The sequence below is a fragment of the Myzus persicae genome, unplaced genomic scaffold, assembly GCF_001856785.1.
Source record: "Myzus persicae strain clone G006 unplaced genomic scaffold, MPER_G0061.0, whole genome shotgun sequence".
In the NCBI taxonomy this organism is placed as follows: domain Eukaryota; kingdom Metazoa; phylum Arthropoda; class Insecta; order Hemiptera; family Aphididae; genus Myzus; species Myzus persicae.
The window spans coordinates 32704-49854 of record NW_019100582.1 but is presented as its reverse complement, the minus strand read 5'-3'; the positions used below and the strand labels follow the sequence as shown (position 1 = coordinate 49854).

At 28.2% G+C, this 17151-nt stretch overlaps 1 protein-coding gene across 2 annotated transcripts in view; it reads left to right on the top strand.

Annotated features, from left to right (window-relative positions):
- Positions 1 to 930: 930 nt before the first annotated feature.
- LOC111035027 (midasin) overlaps positions 931 to 17151 on the top strand; it is a 32120-nt gene continuing 15899 nt past the window's right edge. The window contains exons 1-31 of one of the 2 annotated variants that reach the window (XM_022316525.1): positions 931 to 1177; positions 2337 to 2549; positions 2621 to 2846; positions 2923 to 3067; positions 4384 to 4511; positions 4676 to 4969; positions 5048 to 5288; positions 6088 to 6259; positions 7159 to 7486; positions 7552 to 7768; positions 7831 to 8041; positions 8111 to 8576; positions 8632 to 8875; positions 9370 to 9578; positions 10199 to 10484; positions 10554 to 10664; positions 10726 to 10842; positions 10916 to 11230; positions 11315 to 11442; positions 11535 to 11713; positions 12195 to 12374; positions 12430 to 12593; positions 12656 to 12987; positions 13893 to 14090; positions 14175 to 14441; positions 14899 to 15120; positions 15325 to 15450; positions 15513 to 15654; positions 15738 to 15940; positions 16009 to 16220; positions 16279 to 17102. In XM_022316525.1, the coding sequence (XP_022172217.1) occupies positions 1134 to 1177; positions 2337 to 2549; positions 2621 to 2846; positions 2923 to 3067; positions 4384 to 4511; positions 4676 to 4969; positions 5048 to 5288; positions 6088 to 6259; positions 7159 to 7486; positions 7552 to 7768; positions 7831 to 8041; positions 8111 to 8576; positions 8632 to 8875; positions 9370 to 9578; positions 10199 to 10484; positions 10554 to 10664; positions 10726 to 10842; positions 10916 to 11230; positions 11315 to 11442; positions 11535 to 11713; positions 12195 to 12374; positions 12430 to 12593; positions 12656 to 12987; positions 13893 to 14090; positions 14175 to 14441; positions 14899 to 15120; positions 15325 to 15450; positions 15513 to 15654; positions 15738 to 15940; positions 16009 to 16220; positions 16279 to 17102 (7144 nt within the window). In that variant the 5' untranslated portion in view covers positions 931 to 1133. The remainder of the gene's footprint in view (positions 1178 to 2336; positions 2550 to 2620; positions 2847 to 2922; positions 3068 to 4383; positions 4512 to 4675; positions 4970 to 5047; positions 5289 to 6087; positions 6260 to 7158; positions 7487 to 7551; positions 7769 to 7830; positions 8042 to 8110; positions 8577 to 8631; positions 8876 to 9369; positions 9579 to 10198; positions 10485 to 10553; positions 10665 to 10725; positions 10843 to 10915; positions 11231 to 11314; positions 11443 to 11534; positions 11714 to 12194; positions 12375 to 12429; positions 12594 to 12655; positions 12988 to 13892; positions 14091 to 14174; positions 14442 to 14898; positions 15121 to 15324; positions 15451 to 15512; positions 15655 to 15737; positions 15941 to 16008; positions 16221 to 16278; positions 17103 to 17151) is intronic. The other variant, XM_022316517.1, reaches the window with a different exon arrangement.

Sequence of the window (17151 nt, the reverse complement as noted above, 5' to 3'; positions counted from 1 at the left end):
GTATATAAAATGCATTTATCATTATTCAATTATACCAGAGATGGGTAACTGCCATACCACAAGCCATTATTATCTAGCCTTTGTTACATTTTAAAATTACTTCATACAAGTACGTTTTTCGTAGATAATACATTTGTATAATAATTCTATTGTAGTAGAAATTAAAAAGCAAGATGCTTCATTTCATTTATGCGAGTTGCAAACAAATTCTATCTACAAAAGTGATGGGTGTGTATGTGTGGTTTTGGAAAAATACCTGTTGAAAAATATCCACTTTTATGATGTTTTATCGATTTTTCGTTTTTGCATTAAAAATGTTATCTATGCTCAGGCGTGCTAGATTTTAAAATTCTAAAAATTGGCCTTCTATAAACTTTGTGCCGTCCATCCCTAATTTATAAAAAACTAATTATTGATTAAAATATTTTCCACCTATTTATTAATATTTTTATTTACCAAATTAATTGTTTCAACAAATTATTGTTTTAACACTGATTTTTTTCATATAAAACATTTTAGAGGATCTAGAATATCATTTAATTATGGACATGACTACATGAGTCTTGTCATATAATACGTATAATAAACAAACACAATCCAGTAGTAACATTCTTTCTTTTTCCACGAGTCGTTTTATTCACATTTAGCCCAAATACACAATAATACAAAATATGTGAGATAATAAAATATTATTTTTTCGTCAACTGGCATTGCATTCAATTCAATTTCGAAAAAAAGATTTTCGTGTAATATGTCTCATGAACTATGAGCATAAACTGTGATAAGATGATAAGCACAACATATCGCAAAACACGGAATCGATCTAATATGTTATCTATGGAGGTATACTTTGTATCTCTCATAGGTCCGTCACTAACTTAATCGTAACGTTTTCAAGTATCAAATGTTTGGATACTAACTTCATATTATTTTAATCAACATGTAACTCACGTGTATTTCTCGATCGTCTTTTCCTGCAACACATTTTTTCGGCCGATAAATTTAGCCGATACGGTGTGTGCGTCAATTCAAAAGTTTTTTGCATCTTAATTATTGTACGTAAAGTAAATGAACACGCGGCATTATTCCCTTTGTATGGTTTTGATTATTTCGTGTTTGACAAATTGTACGTGATGGACCCAGAAAAACCCGGCGTATTAGCCGTGGACGAGCTGAGGTAAATAAATGTTGTTTTTAGTATTTTTAAAATATACTTAACCTATGTGTTCCATTCATAATATTCATATCCTTGTGATTAGTTTTCTTATAAATACCCCATTATTCTCATTATATTCAACATAAAACCCAAGGTTGGTACTTAAAAAGGTAAGCACCTAGGAATATTATATTTTTCCAAATGGTTTGTTTATTTAGTTGCTGTAAAAAAATAAATAATAATATATAGTTAGGTTTGAACCATAATAAATATCTAAGTTTATTTCAGACGGGTCGGCTCTGAATGTTTTATCAATTATGTATCGATCTTTAAAATTAAATCAATAACGGTAGACAACAGATTTATAGATAGATATTACCATCACACATTTTTAATTGGTTGTATCAATGTGAACTAAACATACTTTTGACAAAGCTACCATTAGGATACCTCGGCATTGCAAAACCACATGAATTTTTTGATGTATTTGAAGTCTCCTGTTGCATAGTGTTTTAAGTTTTAAGTTTATTATTTATTAACTTTTGGGCAGGCAATTTCAATAGTATATACATGAATAGCTCTGAATTTCAAGAGTCTTAATTAATCATATTAAAATAAATTGATAAATATAATCTTTATGAGCCCTTAACTATCATAATTAATTTCAAAAATATATTCTTGTGTAGGTAGGTATATGATCTTAATATTTGATATTATATTGTCTAGATATCATTACGTCCCTAGTTGTCATTCCCAATTTAGATTTTCAAGAAGTTAAGTTGAATCAAATAAGTATTATTGTTTGTCAACTATTTTCTTAAAATCGTAATTTTTATTGTAGATATTCTAAGAATGTGTCATTATAAATCCTGGCAGCATATATTAGTTATAACAATTGTTTTTGGATGGTATAAGACCCAATGTGATACACAAAAAAAATTTATTTTTTCAATTTTATTAGTTTATATTTACATTAATACAGTGATTCCTTTCCTAATAGAACCTCTAAATAGCTAACAAAATTTTAGCTACTGTGTGTGTCTGGTGTTTTAAATATTCGCTGTAAATTCAATCTGATAAATTAAAAATAACTACCTACAAATCAAATATTATTACATATTCTTCTGATTAGGAATCTGATAATGATATTAAATTAATTATTTTAAATATATATTTTTAGAATAATACTAGATTATTACTCTGAACATCCACCACCCTGGATTAATAATTCACCATCAATACCTAAAAAAATGAAAATGGCCGATACAGATTTAAATATTGTTGAAGATGTTTTACGTTCATTAACTTTGGCTGCTGAACATTTTCGAAATCTTTGGGATTGGTCAGAATTTGCCAATTGCTACTTAAGTCACAATGACAAATATGTTGTTTGGTAAAAAAATAAAAATAATAATTTATTTAATCGAAACAAAAATATGTTAATTTTATATTATTATTTTTAAGGTTGGCTTGTCAATGCATGTCAATAATATTGCAATTGACTGAATCAGAAAAAAATAATCTTATTTTACTTCACATGGATGAAAAAACCAATGAAGAAAACATGCTAAAATATAATTTAAAGTCTTATTCAAATAGTAAAGATTATTTAAAATTATATATACCAGACCCAGACCAGTATACAACTGTTGAAGAAGTATCTCTGTCTATAGTCGGGCCTCCAAAACAGGTACATTATCAGAAATCTAAATTATTCAACAATATGAAATAATATGTACTAATGAGTTAAAATATTAATTGTATAGCCTGGTGATCTTATACTTGTCAATTCTACGAAACAAAATTTAAGGAACCTATCATTAGCTGTCTCTGCAGGCAAAGTAGCTTGTTTGGTTGGACCTGTTGGGAGTGGCAAAAGTGCTTTAGTACATTATTTAGCAAATATTACTGGTTTGTACAATTCAATCAATTAATTTTTGAATATTATTAACTTTTATACTAATGTTTTTTTTGTATTTTACATTGATAGGATGTAACACCCATGTTTGTTGTTTTTGTCATAAAAGTTTGTAGTATCAAAAAAGTTTGTGCTCAGCACTTTACCTTTAATTTCAGTAGTGTGAATTAGAGTGAATCAACCCATTATAAAACTTAATGGTTAGAACATTATCCGTGTTCATGTGTTGTTATTTTACGGTAATTCAGTTTTTAAGCAAGTTTTAAAAAGCTTTTAAAATTGTGTTATTTTATATATTCCATAACTCGCCTAAAAAATAAGTCATTGTTAAAACCAATGTAAGAACACAGATAATGATTTTACCATTAAATTTTCCGGTCTGGTGGCATTACCGAAATTCTTGCCTATAAATGGTAACCTCCTGTTACTAATATTTACTATCAAATTCACTCACACTTATTGTAGCGCATAGATTGTAAATAAATTTAATGAAATTAGACAATTTTCAAATGTATGAAATTAAAATATTACTATAGATATGACAGTTAAACGATTTAATATGTTAAATCATTGAGCATCGTGTTAAAAAAGATGCTATGCATGCATTTGTTGTATGTCTTAGAAGTGTATAACACAGCAAATTTACACTCAGTATACTCTATTCAGAATAAGACCGTGACCCGGCAGCGACCATTTTTCGTTCCTCGAGGGTTAGACACCGTCCCCACTAAGGCAGCATGTCGGGCGCTGCCACAGAACAAAGCCACTTCCATGCGCTCAACTCGGCCGCCGAGTCATGGTATTATTCTGAATAGAATATAGATCACGTTTACGTTCGTTATTTTAAAAATTAGAGAGTATCGACATATTATGAAACTTGATGGTAGGAACATTATCTGTGTGTGTATGTTGGTTTTTTTATGATAGTTCAATTTTTTTGTACACAATGTAGTGTAAATTAAATATGCTCATAGCTCACCTAAAAACTGATTTATCTTTAAAAAATCCACGTACAAACATGATGTTATGACTATTAATTTTCATATGTCGATTCACTCTAATGTTTAAACTAACAGAGGTAAAAGTGATCTGCCCAGTGTAAATTTTCTGTTATGTAAGATAACACATGTATAGTAATACATGTATTGTAAGATGGAGGCAATAGATGTCTATGTATAGTTTTTTTAAGCATTACATTCAACCCCTGACTCAGTGACTTTTTTGTGTTGTGCTTATCCAGTATCATGCAAATTAAATGTAAATGTTATTGTATAACTAATAGTAAAACTTGTGTTTAATATCCGAATAGGACATACCGATGAAAAATTACTTACTGTTCAACTGGGTGATGAAACTGATTCTAAGATGATGTTAGGATCTTATCATTGCACAGACATTCCTGGAGAATTTGTTTGGCAGCCAGGAGCTCTAACAAAGGTTTGTTCTTAAAATTTGGTTACCTATATTATCATTATTATCTGCTTGAAATAACACAAAACATATTATTTGTATGACATAATTGAATTAGAGAATTACTAATATAAAATTTAAATTTTATGTTCCACTTTTAAAAAAAATTGTTTACTATTTTTTATATTTAGGCTGTGACTGAAGGAAAATGGCTATTGCTCGAAGATATTGATTCAGCTTCTAGTGATTTAGCAGCTGTTCTCGTGTCTCTCGTAGAAAATCGATCGCTAACTGTTCCTGGATTTAGAGATCGACTTATTCCAGCTACTGGATTTCAAATGTTTTTCACTCAAAGAGTGATAACTACTACTAGCGGTTACTATCACAAGCAAAATATTGCAACGGATTTATTGGGAAAACACTATATCCAAATTAATGTTGAACCACTTAGCAAAACCGAACTGATTGAAGTTATTGAAATTAAAGTAAATTCTAATTACCCTCATATTTGTATATAAATTATAAACTATTATTACATTATGTCAAAAAATATTATCTTTTAGTTTCCAATATTGAAGACAATTGCCCCAAAAATCATCGACGTTTTCTTATTATTTTCTGCTGGATTTCATAATAGTGATGCTATATTGAGCTTAAAAAGAAATGGAAGATTAACGTCTACGAGAGATTTGATGAAATGGTGTGCAAGGATTGTGAAAGAATATGATGTGACATCCAGTGAATCAGCTTTAAAAGTAATCCAAGATGCAATTGACATATTTTGCTGTAGTGCTGCAGATCCAAGTACATATATTAAAACTTAAAGTATAATTAAATAATTAGTATCATTACGTAGTAAAAGAAAACATCACACCACCTGCAATTTATCCTTGCAAATGGTGTTGTATGAGATATACTTGCGGAGATAGTATTCATAGTTTTAGTTTAATAATTTTTTTCACAATATTAAAACATTATTTTGTTATGGTTTATTGTTTTTTATTTTTTCATTTTTTATAACAAATTAGTGAGCATGTATATCCGATAAACAAGTATTACAACGCAGTTAATCTGTTCTCTTCTATTTAGTGTGAACATTTGGTAAATATTGTGTTCGTTAATTTCTCAAACGTCATTTTTCTATGTAATATTGTTATTATGGAACAACCATTGTTGGTACTGACAAGGAAACATCTTCAAAAGTTTTGAATACTTTGAGTTATAATAAATAAATATATTTGAATAATTATAAAAATGTCATCAAATATGGTTATATCTAACCGCTATTTGAGTGTCCTTAAATGAACAATTTATATATTTACCAAAATAATCATTAATCCTATACTCTGGCCTACAAAAAAACGCAACTAGATGGTGACCAAAATATGTTTGAGTTGAAACGTACCACAAAGTTTATAAAGTGAGGGAAACGGTTTACTTATCTCTTGGGCTGGAGTATAAAACACTATCTAAATATCTATTATTTATATTTGATATATTTATACAATTTTCAATAATTTATTGAAAACCACTATTAATACTAAATGTTTTCATTTAATATATTGGTTATAATTATATTCTAATTATTTTTTATTTATTTTAGAAACAAGACTTGAACTTGCTTGTCATGTTGCTTCTTTAGTTGGTGTTGTGAAAACCAAAGCAGAATTTTTTTTAAATGAGTATAAACCAACTATTGTACTTGATGAGAAACACTGCATTGCAGGCCGAGTTACGTTAGCTCGCACTGGTTCTTTTTTAACAGACAACTATATGTAAGAATTTAATGTTTTTATCTTATGATAATAGAAGTATGGCTGTATATAAGTAAATAAACACAGTGGGTTGATTCTATAATGAAATATTATAGATTTAATGCATGTTGTGTATCGATATGTTTATTTATTTATTTTTTTTTTAATTTAGTAGATTTATTAATAATTCAAATATTTATTATGCTATTATAATTATTAATTAATAGATATTTCCCAAAAATGCTAAATTGCTATTATTTTATTAAACTGTATATTTAAAATACCATATTATTTACCTAACAAAAAGTAGGAAAAAAATTACATACAAATTAAAAAATAAGTGTTTTTTAACAATCTGTTTAGATTTATCAATTGATTTAATAGTATACACTTTAACGACACCAAACTCATTTAACACTACCCTGACAATACTATAATACCATTACAGATATTTATGATTTCATCCCACATATTTCATGATATTGTACCTATTACACATAATATTTGACGAATTTATGTGATAACATTTATACAGTTGCTATATACATAATGTTGAAATATATTATACATTATATTTATATATTTTGCTGAATTGTATGTTGTAGTATTAGCCGATATTTTTGCTATAGCTCATGTTGTTTTAAGTTTACTCTGTCCACCAAGAGAACATGCCAACTCTTGCTGGGCAAAGTATAGTCATTGTGTAAAAACAAATATAGTGAATTTTACCAGCATATTTAAATAAATGTAATTTTACCCAATATGTATGTCGTTATGGACGATACTGTCTATTGTTTTAATTTTTTCATCTCCAAAAGAAATTGGTATCTTGAGTTTATAGTCAGTTAAATTATCTGTGTTTTTTAGTCCATATTCCACATGTACATTATATATTTTACATAGTTTAATATTTTTTTTAGATCAAATTCTTCAAAGTTTGCTTTAACACGTTCATCTTCTTGTCTTTTGGAACGTATTGCTTGTTCAATTGCTACTAAAGAATCTGTGTTGCTTGTTGGTGAAACTGGTACAGGAAAGACATCAACACTTCAACTATTAGCAAAACACACAGGAAATAAATTAACTGTTTTAAATATGAATCAACAAAGTGATAGTGTTGATCTCATTGGAGGATATAAACCAGTTGAATTAAAGATTATTATCAAACCAATTAGAGAAGAGTTTGAAAGTCTTTTTCGGGGAGAGTTTAATATTGAACAAAATTCAAAATTTTTGGGCCATATATCGGTAAATTAACTATCATATACATTTAAAAATTTAGTTCAATTTGTCTTTTTTTTTTTTTGTCTTAGACTTGTTTTAATAACCGTGAGTGGACTAAGTTGATTAAATTAATGAAACATGTCTTACAAAAAGCCATAACCAAAAACACTAAGAATAATAAACCTGTTAAATCTTGGTCAGAGTTAAATGAAAAATTAAAACGTTTTGAAGTTCAATTCAAACATTGTCAGACTGCTATGGCGTTTGCGTTTGTTGAAGGAAGTCTTATACAAGCTGTTAAAGAAGGTAATAGAATACAAATAGCATTTAAATTCATTGCAACATATATTTATTTTATACATTTTTAGGGTATTGGGTTTTGTTGGATGAAATAAACCTTGCTTCAGCTGAAACATTACAATGCTTATCCAGTTTACTCGAATCTGATGGAACTGTGACTATATATGAAAAAACTGATTCTAAACCTATACCTAGACATCCAAATTTTAGATTAATGGCTGCTATGAATCCAGCTACAGATGTGGGAAAAAAAGATTTGGCTCCTGGCATAAGAAACAGGTGTTATCTATTAAACTACTAAGTTGAAATTTATTATTTTATTAATGTCAATTTATTTTTGTTTCTCAGATTTACAGAATTTTTTGTTGAAGAGTTAACAGATCGTTCTGATTTAATTACTTTAACAGCTTGTTATTTACCAGACTATTCTGCTCAAAAATTAAACGCTATATCTAAATTTTACTTAATTGCCAGACGTGAAGCCGAAAACTTTCTAGTTGATGGCACAGGACACAAACCTCATTATAGTTTGAGAACTTATTGCCGTGCATTGTCTATAGCATCTTCAAATCCGTGTCAATCTGCTCAGAGATCGTTGTATGAATCTTTCTGTCTAAGTTTCCTTACTCAGTTAGACACTTCCTCTCATAAACGTGTTGAGTCATTAATAGCTATTACTATGTTTGGTGAAAAATTAATTCAAGGAGTTATTAATCAGCCTATTCCAAAACCTTTAACTAAAACAGAGTCTTATATTCATTTTGAGGGTTACTGGATTCAAAAAGGATCATTGGAACCTTCAACTGCTAAAAAAGTATGGAAATAGAATTTAAAATTAAATATGTAACTAAATTTGAAATATTTTTCAGTATATTATAACCAATAGTGTTAAAAAAAATTTACGTGATCTTGTTCGAGCTGTTTCATTAAGTTGTTTCCCAGTCTTAATTCAAGGTGATACATGTGTTGGGAAAACAAGTCTAATCACTTATTTAGCAGCAGCATCTGGTAATGTTTTAGTACGTATCAATAACCACGAACACACAGATTTACAAGAGTATATTGGTTCATATTCTGCTCAATCTATTACTGGTCAACTAGTTTTTAAAGAAGGTTAGTAATGAATATTAATACATTGGTTTTGTAATAGTTTTTCTGTAAAATTAATTGCCAATTACTTTTTGAAGACATGTACATTGTATTAGTAAAACTTCTAAGTGGTTTCCATCAGTTCTATGCACGATTTAGGCCCAATGAATCATGGAAAAGTGTCTGTGAAAATCACTATTAAAAAAAGCTAAAAAATTCACCACTAACGCTTGTATGTAATAGGGGTGATAAGCTCAAATACAGCTGTTTCTATATCGCCACACATCATTTTGCAAGCGCTAGTGGTGAATATTCCAGCTGTTCTGGTCATTTAATTTGATTGCCACTTTAAAGGAATCTTATCATAGGTTATCGAGCAACCATAAATCGTGGTTCTACGCCAGTATTTGTTGGTAACTGGTGTACATACTGAACTATATCCTGTCCATTTATACCCTTATACTTATATTAATTATTAATAATTATTACTTTTATTCAATTTGACTATATTTGTACAGGTGTTTTGGTAGAAGCAATGAGAAAAGGTCATTGGATTGTATTAGACGAGTTGAATTTAGCCCCAACTGATGTGTTAGAAGCTTTAAACCGTGTATTAGATGACAATCGAGAACTATTTATTCCAGAAACACAAACTACCATCAAAGCCCATCCTGGGTTTAGAATATTTGCAACTCAAAATCCTCCGGGCTTATATGGTGGTCGTAAAGTAAGTTCATAATTATTTATTTAATGTCAAGCCTTGTAGTTTTTATTGTAATGTTTAGGTTTGTTAAATTAATATTAGGAAAATAAGTAGAATATTAATAAATTACAATCAAAATGAATAAAATTATTTTCAATGACTTGAGAACTGGTTTAAAATAATCATTCAGAATTATTAGTTATAAATTATATTTCTGATGATATGTTAATATAAGATTGTAGGTTTCTTTAGAATTTTATATAATACACTTAGTATTAAAAATACTTCAACAAAGTAAATTCAGTGAAATTTCTATACAACAAACTTCTATTTAACAAAATTTGCTGTTTAACAAATTCATTTATATTACAAATTTTTTTTGCTCTCCATACAATTTTATTGTATGGAAGTTTCGCCATATTACAATATTATATTTGTTTTTGAAATAAATGTCTATTGCTTATTACATTAAGAATATGGTAATTTTATTCTTGATAAATGTTAAGAATTTTTAAAGTATTACATATGATGTGTATGTTACTATATTAATGTACAGTTCAGAATATTTTTGATAAAATCATAATGATAATTTATTTTACTTTTATGGAAAAAAATTAATCTTGGTCTCTTATTTTTATGCCTAGATATTATCAAGAGCATTCAAAAACCGTTTTATTGAAATGCACTTTGACGAAATTCCAGCCGATGAGTTGGAAACAATATTGTTTCAACGCTGTGAAATTCCTTTGTCATATGCTAAAAAAGTAATATTGGTTATGAAAGATCTACAATCAACAAGAAAAGGAAGTGCCGCATTTGCTGGAAAACATGGTTTTATAACACTTAGAGATTTATTCAGATGGGGTGAGCGATACCGTTTGGCAAAAGCATCAGAGAATTATGATTGGAATCAACACTTAGTTGATGAAGGTAAGAAATTAGTAATACACTAATTAATTTCTATCTTACTATTTACTAAATTTTTATATATTTTTTTAGGTTTTTTAGTATTAGCTTCTAAAGTTCGTAAACCAGAAGAGGAAAAAACTATATTACACGTATTAGAAAAACATTTCAAGTGTTCACTCTCTTTAGATAGATTATTTACATGTGAGAAACATTCATTTTTTTATTTTTTTTTTTTATTGAAAATATATTTAAATTGTTGTAGTAAATGATGAGACATCACCAATAACTCGCCATATACTTAAAAAAATAGAGATACAGCCTCCTGGATTTAGTCATGTTTATATGTCCAAAAACATTAGACGAATGGTGGTTCTCGCTTGTAAGTATATTGTGGTTTATAAATAACATATTTATAGTACTTATGTACCTATTATTTGTATTTTTTATGTTAGGTAAAGCAATCGAGTTCAATGAACCCATCTTATTAGTTGGTGAAACTGGATGTGGAAAAACAACAGTTTGTCAAATGATTGCTGCAATTAATGAAAAACAGCTATTAACTGTTAATTGTCATCAACATACTGAAAGTTCAGACTTTCTTGGCGGACTAAGACCTGTTCGAAACAGAGAGCAAGATAATGATCAAAGGCTATTTGAATGGGTTGATGGACCATTAATAGAATCAATAACTCGTGGACATATGTTTTTAGCTGATGAAATATCATTGGCCGACGATAGTGTCTTGGAACGTTTTAATTCATTGTTGGGTTAGTTTTAAGTATATTTCAAAATAGTATCTAGCCACTAAATACTAGTATTAAATAAATAACTATACATTGTTCGTTTTTCAGAACCTGAAAGAAAACTTTTACTAACTGAAAAAATTGGAGATGATGATGGTGAATCAGAACTTGTTGCACACTCAGAGTTTTGTTTTGTTGGTACAATGAACCCTGGAGGAGATTATGGCAAGAAAGAAGTATGTTAAAGAATAAAAATTGTATATTTAGCATTTAACATAAATATTTAAATGAAATTTGTTATTTATATTTTGATGATTAATGGTTTTAGTTATCGCCAGCACTTAGAAATCGCTTAACAGAAATTTGGTGTGAGAGTTGCTCTGATAATGATGATCTTGTTCAAATTATTAATCACAACTTTTCAATATCTAATGAACACAGTTTATTTTTGAGTAAATCGATGGTTGATTTTGTTAACTGGTTAAAATCTGCAGAACAAATAAAATGGTAAGCAACTTTTATAATTTTGCTATGTGTAATTGTTTACTTTAAATTTTTTATTTATTATACAAACCATTATTAATGTCAACTATACTAATAAGTAAGAGTGTCAGAGGTACACTTACATTTACTGTCTATCTCATGCATAACAGGGTGTATAATCAGTGGATTATTTGAGGTTTAGCAAATTAAGGGAGGGTCTACATTTGAATAAAAAGCCTTATTTACATACCAAATTTATATTAGACTAATACTTTGTTCTAGGCATAATATGTTAAATTTCTAAACTGATTTACTCAGAGTTAAAAACACACATTTTGTTTCTGTGTAAATAATGACGGTTGATCCAAAATTAATGCTCTTTTTAATTATTTTTTAATTATTTTTTAATTACTTATTTAATAATTTTAATTTGTATGTATTTATATAATTTATATTTTAAATACTATACTTAATGTTTGTTAATTAGACATTACTTCTTTCATAGTTACTTAAAATTGAACATAACCATCCGAGACTATTTAATTTGGGTAAAATTTATTGAATCAATGATGAGCCAAATACCAAGCAATGATATCAATTATAATAGTATGCAGGCATTTTTTACATTTTACAAGGAAGGCGCAATTATGACATTTCTGGACAAAAAAAATACAATAAACCATAGGTAAGTCTTAATTTTTCATTGATCTTGTAAAATATTAATTTAAATAATTTTTTAGTTATGATCAGGCCATTGAACACGCCTTAAAAGATTCTTTACTTAAACATTATCCTAAATCTTTAAAAACCGAAGATATTAAAATTTTTGAAAAATTAGTTGAATTCTTTCCATTAAAATGTCTGCCAGAATGGTTTGGATATGATGGATATTACATTCCTAAAGGTAATAAAATATTTATGTACTTTAGATCTCAAATACTAAAATTGTATTTTCCGTGTTAATAGGTAATATGCCACTAGAACCAATTGCTGCATTTTCATTTGACGCTCCTACCACCAAGTCAAATGTCATAAGATTATTACGATGCATGCAAATAGAGAATCGAGCAATTTTGCTAGAAGGTAGCCCAGGTGTTGGCAAAACAAGTTTAATTCAAGCAGTTTCCAAAGCATCGGGTCATAAATTGACACGTATTAATCTCTCTGAACAAACAGACGTATCAGATCTATTTGGGGCAGATTTACCTACTGATGGTGGTGATGGTGGTAGTTTTGAATGGAGAGATGGTCCATTTTTAAGAGCATTAAAAGAAGGAAATTGGATTTTATTAGATGAAGTATGATATATTATTTTTATTTCAAAATGTGTACATACTCATTTGTTTATCAACTGCTTCTAACTAGTATTAACAAAATATTCTTTAAAGCAGGGATCTGCAATATTTTTCATTCAAAAGTTTAAAATAATATAAACTGATTTTTTAGGGCCACAAAAGATTTACATTTTTGATATTTAGCTATGTAAGTGGCTGGTTATTAATAAATTAATATGATACAAAATAGAAATCAAGTTTAGATATTAAAGTTTTTCACTGATTTACTTAACCAAAATATAATACACTAAAACCTTTTAAAAATAAATTACAATTTATACACTGACTTTATATTTAACATTGTTGCATGTTAATGAAACCATTATGAATTTAAGAATATATTTGAGAAGCATTGGTCTTACATCATCCAAGATAATGAGCACATTTATACTAGCGTTTTATACTATATATTCTATTCCTAATGAAAAAATCTCTATTGAGCATTCTGATGGCTATGGTAGTGCCAAAGCCAAATTTCTCCTACCTTGCTAGCTGACATTTCCCAAAGACCATGTATGAACTTTAACAACTATCAAAATCGGCTGTGGATTGCCCATTACTACAGATTGTTTTTGGGAGATGCGTAATACGACACTGAAATTGGTTCGGCTAAACTGATTATTTTTTTTTTTAATAAAGTAGATCATTTTTATTTTTGTATAATATATTTATAGTCTATGGTTACACAAAATATGGGTCGCAAATTGCTGAACCCTGCTTTAAAGTATTAACAACAGTTGTTACTTGATAGATGTGTTGTATGATTATAAACACAAATTAATAGTTTCAATAGTGTTTTATGACTTAAGGGGAAGTCCTCTTAAGTAAATGATAAAAATTATGATTGTTTATTTTGTTCATTTTAATAGTTAAATTTAGCATCGCAATCAGTACTAGAAGGTTTAAATGCAGTTCTTGATCATAGAGGTGAATTATATATCCCTGAACTTGGCAGAACTTTTATTATAGAATCTGAGAAAACTAAATTATTTGCTTGTCAAAATCCAATGAGTGAAGGAGGTGCACGAAAAGGACTACCAAAATCTTTTTTGAATCGTTTTCTTCAAGTAATTAAATAAATTCTTAAGTCTATTACAAATTAAATCTCATGCATTACTCTATATCTAATTTAAACCTTCGTTTTGTTTTAGGTTCATTTAAACGCATTAGATTATAAAAATATTGTGAGCATAATGAATACAATTTATGAATCAAAAATTAAAAAGATTCAACCATTAAATTTAAAAAAAGTAGTCAAATTTACAATGTCGTTCTGTGATAAATATAACGTGGATTTTAATCTAAGAGATATATTACGTTGGGTTGATGTAACTTTGACACTGAAATGTAATATCTTGGACCATTTACCATTAATATTTACTGATCGTACAGCGGGCTTAAAAAGTTTGGAAAATGAGGTAACTATTGTCAAACTTCGTATAAATTTATTATTGTTATATATTTAGGTCAGAGATAATTGTACTTCAAATATTTACATTTGAGGAAAATGTTTTGTCTTATTACGGTATTAATCCTTTCAAAACTTTAATTATATAACAATTCAATAAAGTTAATTATATTTTAATTATGGATTTCCTGAAGCACCTATAAAGTTTGGTAATTTTTAACCTGTCTTGTATCCAGCAAAGAATATGAATTTATAAAAATAGTAGTCTCCCTCAGTGGTGATAGATCCTCCTACGCAAATTGTTAATAGAGAAGGAGAGATTATTTGTTTTGTGTTATTGTTATATTCTTTTGTTGGATAAAATTAAATTTAGTCATGTATTTGAAAAACCAGAAAATAACTCGAAATTCTCTGACCTAATTATATCTTTAAATTTGTAATTACTTATATAATACATTTTTATGTAGATACTCAAGGAACTGAGAAAAATGGTTGCCATTACCGGGAGGACATACGATTACTTACGAATATTTCCTTCTGGTATTATGTTTAATAGATTTGTAGTACCACGTAAACGTGCAATTGGTATGCCGATTGATCAAAGTAATAATAAGTTGATTTTGAGGTCACATGTCCATACATTGAACTCTTTAGCTGTTTGTATGAAAATGAATTGGATGCCAATTTTGGTAATATATGTTTGTTAAGTAAATTAAGTAAAAATAAGTTTTTAATTGTTGTATACTTACAATTATTTAGGAAATTGCATAGGGGAAAAAACAATTTTTAATGATTGCTTCAATCTGAAATTTTGAAGTCTACCACATGACCTATGTTTTTACAGTTAATATATATTGATAATGGTTAATTATAATTGTTGTGGTTTATTTTAGGTGGGTAGTGGTAGTGGAAAAACGTCAGTGATAAAAACACTAGCTCAATTGTATGGTTGTGAATTGCGTGTATTATCTGTAAATGCCGCTATGGATACAATGGAAATATTAGGTGGATTTGAGCAAGTAAGTAAATTAATTAATTAAAATAATTACGTTTTTTTAAATGCATGTTACTTACTTTTTAGGCAGACTTTAATAGACACCTTGAAGAATTTGCTAAAAGAATAGAAAATAAAATGTTTATTGAAGTTGGTGAACAACTTTTAAGTAGTCGAAATGATTATATTTCCTTACTAATTTTGTGGAATGAATATAAGACTATGACTGGTAAAATATAGACAAAATAATTTCTTTGTTTTACTGTAAGTTACAGTTGTATTTAACTTGCAGTTATTTTTGTATGTTTTTAGATGTTTCCAATAATACAGTAACCACTATGGCCTCTGAAACAACATTATTTAAAAAACGTATAGATACGTTAATTAAAATTGCAAATGTACTTGCAAATGATGAATTAATTTGTTTACTTAAAGCTCTTAGTGAACGTGTTTGTTCTACTGGAAATTTAAATTCTGGCGGAAAGTTTGAGTGGATTGACAGTATTTTAGTTAAGGTCAGTTTATATTTTACTCAACTAATAAATTAAATGTCAATAATTTTTTTTTTCATTTTGTATTACAGTGCTTAAATGACGGTAGTTGGTTGTTAATTGATAATGTAAATTTATGCAGTCCAGCTGTACTGGACCGTTTAAATGGACTGTTAGAACCAAATGGGATTTTAGAATTAGGTGAAAAAGGAATTGGATCTGATGGACAAATCACAACCATAACACCACATAAAAATTTTAGACTTTTTTTAGCTATGGATCCAAAACATGGAAGTATTTCAAGGTAAATATTTCAACAATACATTTTAAGTATAAATTCTAAATTAATAATTGCTTTTCAGGGCTATGAAAAATCGTGGAGTTGAAATTTTTATGGGTCCATTAGATGAAGTAAATACGACAAACGATATTCATTCGCTGATAGAGCAGCAAGGTATTAATGACAAGTCAATCAGTCATACATTGCTAAAAATTCATAAAATTATGAAAACCCTCATTTCTGGAATCAATATTGGTATAAATCATCTTCTTCGTGCAGCATATTTAGTGTCTCAAAACATAAAGCGAGATCAATCAATTACACAAATTATCCGGGAAATTTGTATTGACACATATGTTCGTTGTATAAATGAAAATTCAAAACAAAATGCTATTTTAGAAATTGATAGGCTTTTAGAAGAACATACTACTACTTCAAATGAGTTTTTGTTTTCTAATCTCAAAACAATAGACGCTTTACAGTCTTCGAGTTTAAGTTATATTAAACAGCAGTGTAATATTTTAAAACGTGACCTTTTTAATAATACCGACATAGAAGATTTATTATTGTGTTATTTTGGGCGTTCATCAAGTTCAGATATTTCAATTAGAAGTAATATGGTACTAACACACATAAACATTGAAAATGAAACCATTAGGAATTTTGTAAAGAAACCTCCGCTTATGGGATTTGATGAATTACCGTTTTGCCATAAATCTGTTGATCATATACCTTTCGAAGACTTACCATATGACTTTCGATATTTGCCAAACATTTATTTTAATAGAGGACGACCTCTTTACGAACCTACAGAATTTTATGAAAACAAAATACATTTGATGTTAGATCATGCCTTATATCTTGCTTTAGATGAACATTTGGCACCTTCAAAGTTACACAAAAAAAGTAAGTTACTTAAAATGTTATTAGATTAAATATTAAAATTGTATTGTTT